The following is a 19,502-nucleotide window of genomic DNA, read 5'->3' on the forward strand; positions in this document are numbered from 1 at the left end:
TATTGTAGTCCGTTGTATAATTTAAATAAACATAAATGCAAATTTCGCATTTGGAAAAAGTAAGTACACCCTTGGCTCTAATAGGTGGTATTGCCCCCTTTGGCAGAAACAACCTCAAGTAGGCGTTTCTTATAACTGTCTACCAGTCTCTGACATCGACTGGGAGAAATTTTTGCCCACTCCTCCAAGCAGAATTCTTTCAGCTGTGCGATGTTTGAGGGGTTTCTTGCATGCACAGCTCGTTTCAACCCCCCCCCCCCTCCCTCCCCACAACATCTCGATGGAATTTCGATCCGGGCTTTGACTTGGCCATTCCAGAACCCTCCATTTCTTTCTTTTCAGCCATTCCTTGGTGGATTTACTGGTATGTTTAGGGTCATTGTCATGTTGCAAGGTCCACCTTCGGTTGAGCTTCAACTGTTCGACAGATGGCCTCACATTACCCTCAAGCACCCTCTGGTACAATTAAGAATTCATAGTTGTTTCTATGATGGGGAGCTGCCCAGGCCCTGATGCAGCAAAGCTGCCCCAAACCATAATATTTCCACCACCATGCTTTACAGTTGGTATCAGGTTCTTGTGGTCAAATGCTGTCTTTGGTTTTCGCCAAACATGTCTTCTGGTACTGTGGCCAAATAGCTCTACCTTTGACTCATCTGTCCAGAGCACATTGTTCCAGAAGTGCTGGTCTTTGCCTCGGTGTTCATTGGCAAACTTTAGTCTTGCCCTGATGTTCTTTCTGGACAGCAAAGGTTTCCTCCTGGCACACCTCCCATGTAGATCAAATTTGTGCAGCCTCTTTCTAATGGTAGACTCGTGCACTTTGACATCAACAGTGGCAAGAGCTACCTGTAGGTCCCGTGATGACATTCTGCGGGTTCTTAGAGACTTCTTTCAGCATCTTGCGGTCTGCTCTCGGGCTGAACTTGCTGGGGCGGCCTGGCCTGAACAAGTTGGCAGTTGTTTGGCATCTTCTCCACTTGTAGATGATCTTCCAGTCAGTCGAATGTTTGATTTCAAATTGTTTGGAGATCTTTTTAAATCCCTTCCCAGACTCGGAGGCATCTATAACCTTCTTTCTGAAGACCTCAGAGAGCTCTTTTGATCTAGGCATGGTGATGCCGCACACTTCAACAACAAAGAGCAAACCAAACTAAATGTCTGAGGTTTAAATAAGACAGGTTCCTCCAAGATCCTCTCTAACGATGTTCTAATCATTTGCACCTGAGCTGGTGCACCTGATTCTAATTTTAGGTATTTGAAGTAGTGATAAATGTAGGGGTGTACTTACTTTTTCCACATGCGAAATTTGCATTTATGTTTATTTAAATTATACAATGGACTACAAAATGTAAATGTTTCATGATATTTGTTATATTATATCACCTTTATCTGTCAATATTGTTGAAATGAAGATCAAATAGCTGTATGTTGAAATATGTTGAAAAAGTCAAAACTTTACATGGGGTGTTCTTACTTTTTCATGTGACTATCAGTGGGATAGAAAACGTAAACTGTTCAGCCTAGCGGAGGTATGCAGATGCACTGTTTATCAAATGTTGCGGAGGTATCAAATGTTGCATCAAATGTTGCAGAGGTATCAAATGCAGAGGTATGCACCGAGTGTCGTTCTATTTGATATATATTTTCATTTATCTCATCAATATCAAAGTTCTATATCTGTATTGAAATCAAATGGCCGACGCATTAATATCCGATACTGTGATAGCATTTCTTCTGGCATTAACTCATTAATGTATCAAATCAGTGATATTGTGTAATGGCAGTCTGATCCAGATTTTGGCAAATGATGAGTCCATCTTGTTGCAGCTCTTGTGTATTACTTGGATGTGCTTTTCCACAGCTTCTGATCCACATTCCCAGTCATGTTCCATGACATTAATTTCAGGACTCTATGGGTGTACAGACAAGAGGCTGCAGCCCATTTCATCTCCTCCAAGCATAGGTGGTTTTGGATATATGGCATGGGCAACATCTTCCTGCAGTAAATGTGTCCCATGCTGCAAAATGCTGTCCTGTTCCCGGGAGTTAACACCCCTGGTGATGAATGGCCGATCAAGCTTTACACTCTGACTCTGAGGCGTTCAGTCCAACTGTGGCGGTGTTATTTAATACGTGCGAGGGAAGGGGGGGGTGACGAAGCTTACGTGCACGGTTTACACTGGAGCGTCCCCAAACCCCGATAATCAAACAAGCCCGACACGGAATAAAAATGCAACAAATAAACAGGTTTAATGAAAATAATGCCAGGGACAAGCAATGCAGGTTAAAACAAAATTCCTAAATTGGGGTGCCGCCACACAGACTCGTATAACAGCACAAGCGGATAATAAAATAATGAAAGTAACAAAATGTCGTGAGGTGCATTTGCCTGATACTCAGCTCCGGCATCGCGAGTACTTTGGTGGGATCGGTCCACGAGAGGACCGCGCTTCGAAGTGCTCAACCAATGGCGCCAATCAATCACGCGAGCACCGAGCCCTGCCGCAGGCAGCCAAACATCTCAGCGCTCAATCCCAGGCCAGCCAGCACAACACGGTCCTCAGCTCCCCAGAAGAGCACCAAGTCGCACGGCCTCCCCTCCTTCAACATGGCAAAGGCTCCCCAAAGCTCCAAAAGGTTCTCCTCACAAAAGCATACACGAGCCAGGTGCAGCCGAGAGCCAGAGGTAACAACATCCGCTCGCCACAAAGCCAGCACGAGGGAGAGAGTGCACGGACTGCCACTGACTTTTATGAGAGTCCGAGTCAAGAAGCTGCAAGGACGTGCAACTGTGCACTACAAATCTCGGAACTCCCAGAGATGCATCCGCTTCTCATGAAAACCCAGCGCAAGAGAGTAAAATGGCGGCCGCTTTGCCATTTTGTTCCCTGGTCTCCAACGTCATCTGATGACATCCACACGCGGTCCAATCAAAGAGTCCATCATAGCAGTCCATTGCCCTGACCAATCATCACCTCTCGGGGTAGGGCCTCCACTGCCCTGCCTACTTGGTGTTGCAATGACTCGGCTGGCGGCGCCAGTGGCAGCGTTCAAATGTCTGAATCCGTTTGCTTGTTATGGGGTTTATTAAGGTGCGGAGTGCATGGCTGGTGTGGTTTATGTCATAAGAACCACCTTTAGAGGCCATTTTTCCCTGCAGAGCATGGGTTGGCCTTTTTCCGGCACCGTGGTCCTCCTTAATGAAGCAATGTTTTATGGCTGGAAGCTCTTCCTGCTGCCAACCCTGTTAGTCGCCTCTTGCGACACACAGGAAATTACCAGTGAACTGGTACTCAATTTGCCGACCTCAGAAGGATGACAGGCTGAGTCAACCCCCCTGGCGTTAATTCAGCGATCGACCGTGATATAGATCCCAAGATCCTAGGATCCCAAGCCGGCACCCTAACCGCTAAGCCAACACCAGGCTCGGTGTATGTCTTAAGGAACAAAGGAAAAACCACAAAGGGGATTTACATACAGGGAATTTTATTCTTGTACCCTAACTAATTAGTATAGCCCCACCCCTCTCATGGAGACAACCATACAACCTTAACGGACACATGGAGCTGACTTAAGTTACAGGTTTCTTCTTCTTCATGACAGTCAGAGCACACTACCCTATGCAATCATACCTGGCCTGAAGGTATTTCATTACTACCCCCACAAATGTAATAATGCTTTACTAGTACGTATAGGTAAGAGTGTTTATTTTATATATGAGAGCTGCAATAAAATATATTAAACATTTGGCAAAAATCTGTATCAGCCTGTCATTCATAATATTATTGATTTGATGCCTCCATGGGTTTAAGCACTGTGTGGTGCCAAAGGACAAGCCACCAGCTACAAACACATGTAATCAATGTGTTGTCATCACATATTGCTAAAATAAAGTTTGTTTACAATCAGGGATGTTCATTTTATTCAGGAAGGGCACTGCATAATATAATCTCTTTCTAACCACAGACTCACTCAGATAAATGTTTAGTCTTCAGTGGGCAGAGCCTATGAACCACAGGACTGCCCAATGCACACAAGCAGTGCCAGCTGCCACAGCATGGTCTGCAGGTTACCCAACTTTTTTTTTCATCATGCCAGGCCATTGATTCCCAAGTGATGAACTGGTATTGCAAAAATAAAATAAGTTACCTGGTTTACCTACAGACCCCATTGTGGTACCTGACACTGCCCGTGGTAGTTTTTCACAGGTTCCACCGACTGCAGATTGTATCTTAAGCTGGAAGTAGCCTATATTTTAAAACTAAACACACACACACACACACACACACACACACACACACACACACACACACACACACACACACACACACACACACACACACACACACACGATTCTTTGACAAGAAAACATAAAGTCTCATTCAGTGCATTATACTTCCAGAAGGATGCTCTCTTTATAAAATGTTTAACTTTACTTTTCCACCACCGGGGGGTTTAACTCCACCACCGAAGGTGTATATGAGTTGGGTATGTGACAAGGACAAATCAATTCGATTTTGGTGAGAATCCAGATCCAGATCCAGCTAACATAATTTTGTAAGAGATTCTTCACCATTGAGAGAATCGGACAATGGTTATGTTTTCACCCCTGTCTGTATGGTTGCTTCAATTTTCGTCATGTCGGTCTGTCTTGTTTGTTACTTGCGAAAATCAAAGATTTTTCAAGTATATTGGTTGGTCTTGTGCGCCATTCTGTCTGTCAATCGCCTCCAGGTCACAATTTTAAACTGATCTTTACGAAACTTCACCAAATGGTAGAGTTGGTCATGAGGAAGAAGTCTATTGATTTTGAGGTCAAAAGGTCAACATGGGCCAAATGTCAACAACTTAAGTGGAATTTCTAAAATCCTCAATTTTCATCAGATGGATTTTGAAATTTGAACGTCAGGAGACGATGGTTCACGAGCGAGCGGTATTCAATGACAAAGGACGGACTATAACCTAAACAGGCCCAGACTGGGGGGTCGGGGGCCCACGTGGCAGGTGTCGACCCCCGACATGCGGTGTACATGCCTATTTACAAAGGGCCCCAATGCGCTGCATGCGCAGGCTTTTAAGAGCCAGCTGTACGTAATTGTGTGTGGTGCTGGCCTGGAAATGTCAAAACGAAAGTTACTGACCTTGAAATGAGATAGAAAATAATGTATAATCAGTTATGAGGTTAGTTAGCTACACAATACCGAAAATTCGGTTCGATTCCGACAACTTTGAAAAGTTGACCTTTGTGACCTTGAAATGTCAAAACGAAGGTTACTGACCTTGAAATGAGATAGAAAATAATGTATAATCAGTTATGAGGTTAGTTAGCTACACAATACCGAAAATTTGGTTTGATTCCGACAACTTTGAAAATTTGACCTCTGTGACCTTCAAAGGTCGAAGATTCGGTCGAAGGTTGAGTCGGTCGAAGATTCTGAAATTTGTTGGAAAACTTGTATTTCATGATGTATGTGATAATATAAGATCATGTACGACATTTCACCCTATCAGGAAGCGAACAATGTAATAAAACCATCAAAAATCGACTTTTCTAAATTTCGTGACCTTGTGACCTTGACCTTGGGGCGAAAATGAAAAATCGAGCTCCGTGGGGCTAGACACATGACATTGGCCTAACCAAATCCCGAAACCCCTGCCAGATTCCACCAAACCCCTCGGAGAAGAATATGTAGCTTGAACTCGATTACCCCCTAAAAAGACATCTTTTTCGGGCGTGGCTCCGCCCACAATGGGCGCAATACGCCCACTCCAGGCAGGACACAACCAGATCATGATATCAACCTCCCACCCAGGTTTCATCAAGATCGGATGATATCATCGGGTAGTTATGCTGTAGACAGACAGACAGACACACACCCATGACGAATATAGTGGTCACTGTTTGATAATTCGTGAACCAACAGGATTTGCATATCAGGTCACTGAATTCAACCACCAACTATTTTTGCGGTCTAAATGTGAAAAGGTCGACGCAGGCCAAATTTCTAAAAATTGTCAATTCACATCTGATTGACATGAAATTTGAAGAGGATTTGCATACTCCATCATTGAATTCAACCACCAAAATTATTTTAGGTAAACATATGCCAAAAGGTCAACATAGAGGTCAACAACTTCGGTGAAATTTCAAAATCCTCAATTTCCATCCAATTTACTTGAAATTTGAAGAGGATTTGCATATCAGATCAATGAATTCAACCAATAATCATTTTTTAGGTCAACATAGGCCAAAGGTCAACAACCTATTTTCGGGATTTTGCAAGTACCATACTATGCAAGGCATATTTCTTGTTTGTTTGTCTTGTCTGTGAGTGCGATAACTCGCTAACGCTTCCGAAGGACAAAAGTGAGGGTGTCAATGTTATTTGACTGTATATGTCAAAGGTCAAAGTCAACGGTCAAGGTTCTCTCGTTTTTTTGTCATACCTGTCAGGCTATCACCTAACGCCTTATTGTCTGTCTGCTTGTTAACAGGATATCTCAAAAAGTTGTGGATGGGTTCGAACGAAATTTGGTGGAGAGGTTCGGTATGTGACAAGGACAAAATGATTAGATTTTGGTGAAGATCCGGATCTGAGAATTTTTTAAGTGATTCTTCACCATTCAGAGATATTATAGCAAAAAAACTATATATATCACAATATCTCAAAAGGTTGTGGACGGATGCTGATGAAAGTTGGTGGAGAGGTTGGGTGTGTGACAAGGTATAATTGATTAAATTTTGGTGAAGATTCTAATCCGAATCCGGATACGAGAACTTTTTAAAGTGATTCTTCATCATTGAGTGATAGGGCCAAACACGATATACTGTATAGCATGATATTTCAAAAAGTTATGGACAAATCATGACAAAAAAAACAAACTTTGTGGATGAGTTTGGTTGGTGACAAGGACAAGCCGATTACAGTGCCGTTCTAGTTATTCACTGAAATCTTCGGAAATAATAATGGGAAAAAGATACATCTTTCAACAAATTAAAGAAAAGTTTTCGAAAACTCGACTATGAATTTTGCTTGAGGGTTCATCCGCCATGCCATATGTGTCCTCAATATGTTTTCACATTCAACTTCCAACTAATTTGAACTTCGCACAATCTATTCTAATCGAATGAACATAGATAATATAAAATATTACTTACCTTGTGAATAAGCATGTGCTGCTTGAGGTGATGTGACTGGACAAATTCCATACCACATTCTGCACAGATATACGGGCGCACATCACAGTGAGACAATGCATGGTTTTGGAGCTGGCTTCGGTACTGGAAGGTCCGGCCACATTCCTGGCAGCAGAAGGTTACTGGGTTGGAATTGGCAGGTTGTCCTCTAAGATTATCAGTCACTTCATGATGTACCAAAGCCTTGTGTTGCTTCAACATGGCTGCAGAAGAACAGGCCAGGCCACACGCATTGCAGATTGGCCCTCTGGGTCGCTGTGGCTCATTTGCATGCCTGGCTTCATGAGCCCGAAGTTCGCTAGGGTAGGCAAAGCCACGACCACACAGTGTGCACACGTGCGGCCTGATAGCCGAGTGCTGCATGAGATGGCGTTTGAGGTGGCTCGTTTGCGTGAAGGCACGGCCACAGACATGGCAGCCATGTGGCCGAGCTCCGGCGTGTGTCAACTGGTGAGTGTGTAAGTGGCTGAGTTGTTTAAAGAACTTTCCACACTGTGAACAAGCATGCGGTTTGATGCCACTGTGACCCAGGATATGTGTCACCAGGTTGTATTTGGATGTATACGATTTCTCACAGAGACGGCACTGCCATCGTCGTTGTCCACTTGCTGTTGCTACACAGTAAGTCTCATCCACATGGGCATTCATGTCGGCCTGGTCATAAGGAAAGATCGTAGCATTGCCACTGTTATTATCAATACTATAAGTCTTTACCTCATGGTTACCCATTTCATCACCATTTGTATCTACATCCACAATCTCCCTTTCCTCCTCTCTTCTGACTTCCGATGGCTCAATTTCAGGTTTAGAGCCTCCCATTCTATCCACAGGCAAACACAAACCAGGACTCACTGAATGCAGGTTGCTACCTTCTGAGTCATACATTATAGGACTTTCTGAGGTCGTTTCAACCTTGATGGATGTCTCCTCATCCATAACATCCATAGTTACTCCGAGAAAGGCTCCTCGGCCAGCATCATGTCTGCTGTGGATCGTTTGCTGAAGATCGATCATGCGTGGAAGCATCACCAAGGGGGTTTTGTCATCCTCATTTTGCATTTCTGAACTAGACCGTTGGTCATCTTCATCTGGCCCCAAGTGCACCAGCTTCGTCGGTGTCCGCTTACGTTTGTGAGGGCGGCAGTCTCTGGCCAAAATGGTTTGCAGGTCATCAGGTCCTTCGTTTTCTTCTGAAAGTGTGGCGTGGCCAGGTGTAGCGTGGCCAGGTGTAGCATCCACCAGGTTAAAATGGTCAACAGGCAGCATATTGTAAGGCAAATTTGAATCCAGAATGGTTCCACAGTGGTCAGGGGACGGCGGAGGTGCTTCTAGCAATTCTACATCTCCAGCATCATATTGCGTACTTGCCTCTTTGAAACTCCTGTCCTTGGAGCACATGCATTCAAACTCCTGAAAATGTACAAAGGGAAGCATTAAAAAAACCATGCTTCAAGATTCAAGAAGGATGAATATATTACACAGAAACTGAAAAATAAATTTCCAATCAATATAACCAGTATTGAAACCTGGTGTTGGGCTAGCGGCTAGGGTGCCGGCTTAGGATCCAAGGATCCTGGGTTCGAATCCCGGTCGATCGCTGAATTAACGCCAGGGGGGTTGACTCAGCCTGTCATCCTTCCGAGGTCGGCTAATTGAGTACCAGTTCACTGGTAATTCCCTGTTTGTCGTTAAAGGCGGCAAAAAGGGTTGGCGTCAGGAAGGGCATCCGGCCGTAAAACATTGCTTCAAATAGGGGACCGAAAAACAACAACAACCACGGTTCCCGAAAAAGGCCAACCCCCGCTTTGCGGGGAAAAATGGCCTCTAAAGGTGGTTATTTTTTTTATAACCAGTATTGAAACCATGCAGCCCTTTAAAGCCTGAATGATTGATCTACAGAAGGTAACCTTACATTGACCAAGCAGCGAGTGCTACGAAGCTCGAAAAAAAGAAAAGACTCATCAGGTGAAGGAAGAACAATTTGAATCATGCAAGTCATGTTTCCACTCGTGGCGGTTCAAATTATATTGAACTTTTGTTTTGAAAATGTAAGTCATTTCACTCTGTTTTGTGTGCATGTGCATGGCTGCCAATTTGCACAATTGATGGGGGCTGATGCAGCGCCCCCTGTAGGTTAGGGCAGGAATTTGTAATTTATTCATGGTGCCGGTGACAGCTCACCTACTCTTCACGAAGGACACCGTGAAGACTTTAACGTCCACCAACTAATGATGGCAGACGGAACGCCCACTTAACGTCCATCCGAGGGATGGTTAAAAAAACCAAAAAAAAAAAAACCTGATTCATCAACATCAAACCTTACAACCTGATTCACCAATACATTGATGAATCGTGCTGCCTGATAAACACTGGAACCACCTTTAGAGGCCATTTTCCCCGCAGAGCAGGGGTTAGCCTTTTTCGGGCACCCTGGTCCCCCTTTTTTGAAGCAATGTTTTATGGCCGGATGTCCTTCCTGTCACCAACCCTGTTAGTCACCTCTTGCGACACACAGGCAATTACCAGTGAACTGGTACTCAATTTGCCGACCTCGGAGGGATGACAGGCTGAGTCAACCCCCTTGGCGTTGATTCAGCGATCGACCGGGATTCGAGCCCAGGATCCTGGGATCCCAAGCCGCACCCTAACCGCTAAGCCAACACCAGGCTCCTGATAAACACCGGGGTGACAGTTTATAGCAAGGCCGAGATCCTCTCCGCCATCCTGACAACACTAAAAAATGCAGGTCCTTCCAGATATAACGTATGTAGATTAACACATTTTGAGGATATTTGTATTTACAGTGTTCGTAACGAACAATCACGTAATTCCTGTTTTTCCTGGAAAATCAAAATGGTGGAAAGCGAGATCACGAAGAGGGCTATAGGAGCATCGAAGAAGCAATTTGTGGTCAACATAAACATCAATCCTGCTGTAATTTACACAGTACGCTGATTGTCTGCCAATGACATCCTCCCTTGACTGGTCCGAACCATTCACAGATGGATGTGAAAATGTACAAAATGAAGGGGCTGCAAGACCACGTGGCCACCTCGTTCAAAAATGCAAACTATAGGCCACTCGAGGGTCTCATTTTGACTGACCCAAGAGTTTCTGTTTGTGATATAACTTGTACAAGTTGACAATTGGTAGGTAGTGTCGAAGTTACCATTCATCACAAGGTACACGTCCACGTCAAGTTGAACCAATCTCATAAATAAAGGGAAACAAAACAAGCAAATATAAAAATGGAAAGAGTTTAAATGTCAGGCTCATAATATAGTAGGTATAATGCTATTATGACGTCAAAATGAAATTAAATTATTCAGCTCACCTGTTGATTGTACCAAAAGTGTAACGAGTTGGGAGTTTGCGTTGCAGCTTCTGCAGTTCCTCCCATTGTCGTTTGACCCACCTGTACGGCAACGACGACAAACATATTGCTGACGTCAAAAATCCATCATTTGTCCGCCATTATTGGCACACGTTTACAGGTGAGATGATTCACAGGTACCGAAAAATGCAAATGAAACTTCATGAAGCATTTGTGATTGCTCATAGCAATGAACTGTCATTCTGATTTCTACCAAGTACCTTAATTTGCACGAAGTATTTGTTTTGAAAACTTTGTATAATTACCAAAGGGGGGGACGGATCTAAATAAATAAATAATTCACAGGACACGGAAAGGCAGAGAGATTCGCGTGTACATGCTAAACTCAACGATTGGGGACAACACTCACGACAAGACGATGTCCCTGCTCAATTCAAACCCCGAACCCAATTCGCAATGCAAGGATAAAGTACAAAAGGGTCTCGGACAGGCTGATTACGACTCACCGGCTGCTCACCTCCGAGGCAGCGAGAGCCGAACGGGCGCTGGGGAAGAAGAATGGAGCGAGAGTGAAAGGACGGCGATCGGAGGGTGGGAGGGGATGAGACAGGGGAGGAATGAGATGAGATGAGCGAGCGGGTAGGGCCCATGAGAGGGGAGGGATATCCTTACACCGCTTTGCGCAGACATGGCACTTGGAGCAGAGATTGTCGAACAATTGTTGCTGCTTTTACTAATACTGGGGGTCTGGGCTCGGATCCCATTCTTAAATATTACATCATCTGAGACACATGTGTACACATACATACTTACATACACAAACGAAAACACATACACGTATACAAACACATACACGTATACAAACACACACGTACACAAACATACACGTATACAAACACATACACAAACACATACACGTATCCAAACACATACACGTATACAAACACATATACGTATACAAACACATAAACATACATGAACACATACACGTACTCAAACACAAATACGAAAACAAATACATATACGTATACAACCACATACATGTACACAAACACATACACCTATACAAAAACATATACGAAAACAAACACATATACGAAAACAAATACAGATACTTATACAAACACATACACGTACTCAAACACAAACACGTACACAAACACATACATGTATACAAACACATATACGAAAACAAACACACATACGTATACAAACACATACACGTACACAAACACGTATACAAACACAGATACGTATTCACACAAATACACACACAAACACATATACGTATACAAACACATACACGGATACAAACACATACAAACACGTACACGCACACAAACACGTACACATATACGTATACAAACACATATACGTATACAAACACATACGTATACAAACACATACGTATACAAACACATATACGTATACAAGCACATACATGTATACAAACACAAATACAAACATACACGTATGCATACACATGCACGTATAAAACACATATACAAGCACATATACATATACAAACACATACACGTATACATACACAAATACAAACATACACATACACGTATACAAACACGGACACAAACACACATACGTATACAACCACATACACGTATACAAACACATACACGTATACAAACACATACACATACACAAGCTCAAATACAAACATACATATATACATACACATGCACGTATACATACACAAATACAAACATACACGTATAAAACACATACATACATACACGTATACATACACATGCATGTATAAAACACATATACAAACACATGCACAAATACAAACATACACGTATACATACACATACATGTATAAAACATGTATACATACACATGCACATATACAACCACATACACATATAAAACACGTATAAAACACATACAGGTACACAAAGACATGTGCAAAAAACATACAAGGATACAAACACATATACCTATAAAACACGTATAAAACACACACAGGTATACATAGACAAGTGCAGAAACACATACAGGAATACAATCAAATACACGTATTAAACACATACATACAGTGGTGGCCAAAAATATTGGCACCCTTGCACTCTTTTCAAATAATGCACCATTTCTTCCAGAAAATTGTTGAAATAAAAAAAACTTTTAGTATCCACATACGTAGTTCTTTGGTTTGCAGTGGAACAAAACAAAAAAAGTTGAAAAAATTACTAAATCTTAGCTTATTCCACAAAGAAATCCTAAAATGGCCCGGACAATATTATCGGCACCTCTTAGAAGTTGTTGGAAATAATTAGATTTTAAGCAGGTGATTCTCCTTTACTTTGGAATTGAACTCACCTGCGGTGAATTGCAGGTGCCTGCAATAGAAAACATCACTCATTCAACCAGATTGAATAGAGAAAAGGAGTCATATTGCTGTTTTGTGTCACTGTGTGTACCACAATGAGCATGGACAAAAGAAAGAAAACCAGAGAATTTTCTGAGGAGGTCAGACACAATATTGTAGACCAAGCATGGACAATCTCAAGGCTACAACTCCATCTCCAGAGATCTTGAGGTTCCTGTGTCCACCGTACGCAATGTTATCAGGAAGTTTAAGGCCCATAGCACTGTAGCCAACCTCCCTGGACGTGGCCGCAAGAGAAAACTTGATCGAAGAATGCAGTGAAGGATTGTTTGAATGGTGGAGAAAGCACCTCGATCAACTGCCAAACAGATTCAAGCTGACGTTCAGACACAAGGTACGACAGTTTAAACCCGCACCACCCATCGCCAACTCAATGAAAGGGGGTTCGATGGTAGGAGACCCAGGAGGACCCCACTGCTGAGAAAGCCTGACTGGAGTTTTCCAAAACACACCTGAACAAGCCAAAATCCTTCTGGAAGAATGTCCTGTGGACAGATGAGACCAAATTAGAGCTTTTTTGTAAATCACATCATCTCTATGTTTACAGAAAACAAAATGAAGCCTTCAAAGAAAATAACACCTTCCCTACAGTCAAAGATGGAGGAGGTTCAGTGATGTTTTGGGGTTGCTGTGCTGCCTCTGGCACTGGGTGTCTTGAATGTGTGCATGGCATCGTGAAATCAGGAGATTACCAAGGCATTTTGAAGCGCAATGTTCAACCCAGTGTCAGAAAGCTGGGTCTCAGTCGAAGGTCATGGGTCCTGCAGCAGGACAATTACCCCAAACACTTCAAGACAAAGCACTGGACTGTTCTGAAGTGGCCAGCAATGAGTCCAGATCTAAATCCCATTGAACACTTGTGGTGAGATCCTAAAAAAGAACCCTTCAAATTTGGGAGAATTGTTTTTTTTTTTTTGGTATACAACATCGAGGCTCGTGAAAGAGCTAACATTAATCACACAAAAAGTCAAACCGACACACAAAACACAAAAAATAAGGGGAGCGGCAGACAAGATGGGGAGAGAGGGGGAAGGACACAAACACATTTGAGAGCAGGGACATCGGGAGAAATGTGGGAGGGGGAGGGCTTTGGGGGAGGTGGGAGAGGTATAAAACATATGAACACTGCAAGGACTTCCAGGAAAGAAGTTGGAATTTCAAAAAAAAAAAAGTTTATCTGGGGTGCATTAGCGGGGGTAGAAAAGATCAAGGTTTTGGATGGGGGAAGATAAGAGATGGTTGAGAAAAGGGATGGGAGAAATGGGAGAAAAGGGGAATGAAAGAGTGAAGGTCAGCAGAGAGCCTAGATTTTGGCAGTTTAACCATAAGAGGGTTGCAGGCAGATCTTGTGTGACCTGAAGGAATATTGGGGGGACAGAGCACAGAGAGAGCTGGGGAAGCAAGGCCGGAGAGGAGTCGGTAGAAGACAGAAAGACCACCAACCTGCCTGCGGTGAGTGAGTGAAAGTCCCTCGGAGTAAACTTCATCGCAGGAGATTCCAATGATTCTGAAAGCTTTGGTTTCAACAGCGTGAAGCCGAGCTAGGTGTGAGGCAGGAGCACCAGCCCAGAGGGGGGAACAGTATTCCATTGAGCTTCGGATGAAAGCCTTGTATGTGGTGAGGAGCTCAGGTGTGCCAAGGAAGGACTTCCCACGACGAAGGATGCCCAGTCGGCGACTGGCTTTGGAGGCCAGCTTGGAAATGTGGTTTTCCCAAGAAAGATCATGGCAGATAGTGAGACCCAAAAGCTTGAGCGACAGAACTTCTTGGAGAGGAATGTTGAGAAAGTAGATGGGAGGATTTTCCAGTCGGTCCTTTCGGAGAGACATTGTAAGAGTGTGAGATTTGTCAGGATTGAAAGACATGTTCCACTTGTTTGCCCAGTCTGTGATTTTTTTCCAGGTCTGCAGAGAGTGAGGAGGCTGCAGACTGCCGATCTGAGGGATGAGGAATGGAGTGGCAGATAGTGGAGTCATTAGCAAAGAGATAGAGAGGATTTTCCAGAGAGTCGGAGAGATCATTGATGAAGACCAGAAATAGCATAGGGCCCAGAACACTACCTTGGGGAACTCCAGCCAGAACAGGCAGGGGGAGATGAGAGAAATCCATTCAGGGCCAGTTTGCACAAGGAGCAGTTTGCACAAGAAGATTGGGCCAAACTGCCAGTAGGGAGGTGTAGGAAGCTCATTCATGGCTATAGGAAGTGATTGACTGCAGTTATTTTGTCTAAAGGCTGTGCTAACAAATATTAAGTCGAGGATGTAAATAAAGTTGTCAATGCCATTTCTTTTTATTTTCTGATTTAAAAGGTTTTTTTTTTTGGGGGATACAAGATCGAGGCTCGTGCAAGAGCTAACATTGATCACAAAAGGACAAACTGACACATAAAACATATGATAAAGGGAGCAGGAGAACAAGATGGAGAGCAGGGACATCGGGAGGTCTGTGGGAGGGAGAGGGCTTGGGGGGAGGATGCATGGGAATGGGGGGGGGGGGGGGGGAGGGGGTGGGAGAAGTAAAAAAAACCCAAAAAACACAGGGACACTGCTAGGACTTCCAGAAAAGAAGTCGGTATTTCGAAAAAGTGTATCTGGGGTGAATTAACGGGGGTAGAAAAGATCAAGGTTTTGGATGGGGGAAGATAAGAGATGGTGGTGGACAGCTGTTTTAAACACCTGCAGGGAGGAGTGGGATTGAAGAGAGTGAGGGAGTTTGCTCCAGAGGTGGGAGACAAGAGGAATGAAAGAGTGAAGGTAAATAGAGAGTCCTGAATTTGGCAGTTTTACCATAAGAGGGTTGCTGGCAGATGTTGTGCAACCTGCAGGAATATTTGGGGGACAGAGCACAGAGAGAGCTGGGGGATCAAGGCCGGAGAGGAGTCGGTATAAGACAGAAAGACCACCAACCTGCCTGCAGTGAGTGAGTGAAAGGCCCTCGGAGTTAGCTTCATCGCGGAAGATTCCAATGATTCTGAAAACTTTGGTTTCAACAGCGTGAAGCCGAGCTAGGTGTGAGGCAGGAGCACCGGCCCAGAGGGGAGAACAGTGTTCCATTGAGCTGCGGATGAAAGCTTTGTATGTGGTGAGGAGCTCAGGTGTGTCAAGGAAGGACTTCGCATGACAGAGGATGCCCATTCGGCGACTGGCTTTGGAGGCCAGCTTGGAAATGTGGTTTTCCCAGGAAAGATCATGGCAGATAGTGAGACCCCAAAGGTTGAGTGACAGAACTTCTTGAAGAGGATTGTTGAGAAAGTAGATTGGAGGGTTGTCCAGTTGGTCTTTTCGGAGAGACATAGTGAGAGTGTGAGATTTGTCAGGATTGAAAGACATGTTCCACTTGTTTGACCGGTCTGTGATTTTGTCCAGGACTGCAGAGAGTACGGCGGTTGCAGACTGCCGATCTGAGGGATGAGGAATGGAGCGGTAGAGAGTGGAGTCATCAGCAAAGAGATAGAGAGGATTTTCCAGAGAGTCAGAGAGATCATTGATGAAGACCAGAAAAAGCACAGGGCCCAGAACACTGCCTTGGGGAACTCCAGCCTGAATAGGAAGGGTAGATGAGAGAAAACCATTCAGGGCCACATGTTGATTACGACCAGAGAAGAAGTCCGCAAGCCATGCGTGGAGATTTTCATGGATACCATAAGAGTTTGGTGAGCAGAGCGGGGTGCCAGACCGTATCGAAGGCACATGATATGTCGAGGGAGACAGCTCTGATTTCCTGTTTGGCATTGAGGACCTCCATCCATTGTTGAGACAGCAGAAGCAGCATGTCCAGAGTAGAATGACCTGGTCTGAATCCAAATTGATGATCCGAGATCAAGCCATTGGAGAAGAGGAAGGATTTGATGTCAGTAGCAATGATTGATTCCATGACCTTGCTGAATATTGGGAGCAGGCTGATGGGTCTGTAGTTGCAAGGATCTGTTTTTGCACCTTTTTGTGTAAAGCAGTAATGTTGGCTGATTTCCAAGCTGATGGCAGATGACTTTGAGCAAAAGAGAGGGTGAAGAGAACAGAGAGAGGGTGAGATAGAGCGGCAGAGCAAGATTTTAGGACCCGTGGGCTAATGCCGTCTGGTCCAGTTGCAGAATCAGGGTTGAGGATTGACAGACTTCTCCACCTTGTCAGGAGTTAAGGACACAGAGTCCAGGAGCAGCTGAGTATGACTGGGTATGGTGGGTAGAGAGAGAGACGGGTTTGGGACACAAGATTTTGAGGCAAACACAGAGTTGAGGCATTCAGCTTTTTCATGTGCGGAGTCAGCTGTGCAGACGTTTGAGGTAAGGGAGGGGATGGAGGGGGAACAAACACCAGAAACAGATTTGACCAGAGGCCACCAGGATTTGGAGGAGGGAGACAGGTTTGAGAGTTCAGTTTTGAGCGCAGAGAGATATGGTTTCCTGGCTCTCCTGAGGGTAGACACACACTTGTTCTGAGCTTTGTGAAAGGAACTGAGATTACCTTCAGTTGGATTAGCCTTCCAAGAGGCAAAGGCAAGTTGCTTCGTGGCAACTGCCTCACCACAAGCTTCAGTGTACCATGGACAGGAGGAAGGGTAGGACAACTGAAGACGAGAAGGGATAAATCTGTGCATGAGAGAGAGCAGTTTACTTTGGAAGAATTCCCAGGAAGAGTTGATGTCAGAGGCAGTGGAGATGGCAGCCCATTCCAGATGATTGATGGCTGCTTGAAGACCGTGCCAGTCAGCCTGAGTGAAATGTCAGACTCGTCGGCGCTGAGGAAGCTCTCTGAGAATGGCCAAAGAGATATCCACTTTAACAAGGAAATGATTAGAAGAACCGATTGGAATAGAAGAGCAGCAGACATTTGCAGGGAAGTTAGTCACAACCAAATCCAGAAGAGATGATGTACTGTTGACTGAGATCTGCGTTGGGAAGTTGATAGATTGTGTCAGTCCCAGTGAGTTTCAGAAATTCCTTGCTGAGGTGCCGTGGCTGGTGCGAGAGGTACCCACATCCAGCCAGCTGGCATTATGACAGTTGAAGTCGCCACATATGAGGAAGATAGAGAGTTGAGATGAATGGATAGAAGTTGGTCCATGTTGTCAGACAGTGAAATGTAAATGGAGCCATCACTGTTCGGAGGACGGTACAGAACACATATGAACAAAAGGTGGGAGCGGAGAGGAAGCCGAAGCCAGAGGTATTCCTAGGGGTGAGGTGGAGAGAGGGCAGTGCAAGGAGAGTGAGGAAGAGAGTTTTTGATAAAGATAGCCACCCCACCACAAGGAAGAGGCTCAGGTCTATCATACCGGAGGAGGGAGTAACCAGGAAGAGATATTAAGGAAGCAGAGACATCTTGAAGGAGGAACGTTTCTGTTAAGCAAATCAAGTTTGGTTTGTCAGAAGCAACCTGTATGGAGAGATCAATCAGGTTTGAGCAAAGGCCCCGGATGTTTGAGGTCCATACTGTTAAGGAAGAGAGAGGGGGAGCATCGGGTGCAGGACAGGGGAGGGTTGGGTAAGATGGGGGGAAGAGGGAGAGGTAGGGAGAGCTGTTGATAGTGTGTCAGAGATTGCAGAAAAGCTAGGAGAAAGGGAAGGATGTGGAGGACAAAAGGTTTGATGGTGATGGGATGAGACATAGTGAGGCGTTGTTTGAGGGGGGGGGGGCAGAGTGAAGTCGAAGGTTGGAAGAAGTGGAGGGTATGAGATGGAAGGGAGAGGAAGCGAGGAGGAGGCAGCTTTGAGGAGGAGGGGGATAGGCGAGAATTGGAGAAAGATGGTTTGGCCGGGGGTGGCGGGGGGATGGGAGATTTGAAGGGGAGGGTTGATGGGGAAGTTTTTGAAGGGGATGGGTGAGGAGGCGTTTTGAAGGGGAGGGGTGAGGGGAGGGGGAGTTTTGAAGGGGAGGGGGAGATTAGAAGGGGAGGGGCGAGGGGGAGATTTGGAGGGGAGGGGCAAGGGGGGAGTTTTGGAGGGGAGGGGCGAGGGGGAGTTTAGGAGGGGAGGGGCAAGGGAGAGTTTCGGAGGGGAGGGGCGAGGAGGAGTTTAGGAGGGGAGTGGTGAGGAGGAAGATTTGAAAGGGAGGTGTGAGAGGCGAGTTGTTCGGGTTAGGTTAGGCTAAACAGATGAGACGATTATGTGTCCCTTTCGGCCATTCTGCTAGCCCCTTGAGAAGATATGGATAGGGAACGTTTTTCATTGCAATCAAACGAACAGGAAAGATGGAATAAAAGAATGTTAACAGCAGCATTTGTACTAATTCGAATAATAAACAAACTTGCGTTACAGACACACAAGTGACGTGTTTCCTTATTCTAGTGGGCCCGGTGGTCCATTGGAACAGATTTTTTTCATTGGTCATCAGTCATCACAGTCTTGTAACATACCGGACTGCTGTACTGCTTGAGCATAATAACTTGCCTTTCAACAAGTCCAGATGTGCTTGGGCCTGGTAGGGTAGGAGTGGGTGGGGTTATAGTTATACGTTCGTTATTATTATTATTGTTGTTAATATTATTAGTATTAAATAATATATGCTTTGTTATAATGCATATCATTCTTTTTGTTATTTATTTTCTAATTAGAATGCCA

General features: G+C 44.6%; 1 protein-coding gene across 1 annotated transcript in view; it reads right to left on the reverse strand.

Moving 5' to 3' along the window:
* The window catches only part of LOC137431222 (uncharacterized), a 29,860-nt gene extending 18,605 nt beyond the window's left edge, over window positions 1-11,255 (reverse strand). Inside the window, exons 1-3 of the mRNA XM_078781700.1 lie at window positions 11,042-11,255; window positions 10,536-10,616; window positions 7,163-8,611 (exon numbers count right to left, since the gene is read on the reverse strand). Of these exons, the coding sequence (XP_078637826.1) occupies window positions 7,163-8,611; window positions 10,536-10,616; window positions 11,042-11,185 (1,674 nt within the window). The 5' untranslated portion in view covers window positions 11,186-11,255. The remainder of the gene's footprint in view (window positions 1-7,162; window positions 8,612-10,535; window positions 10,617-11,041) is intronic.
* Window positions 11,256-19,502: the final 8,247 nt, after the last annotated feature.

Source organism: Myxine glutinosa, chromosome 7 (assembly GCF_964187855.1).
Source record: "Myxine glutinosa chromosome 7, kmMyxGlut1.1, whole genome shotgun sequence".
NCBI classification, from domain to species: Eukaryota; Metazoa; Chordata; class Myxini; order Myxiniformes; family Myxinidae; genus Myxine; species Myxine glutinosa.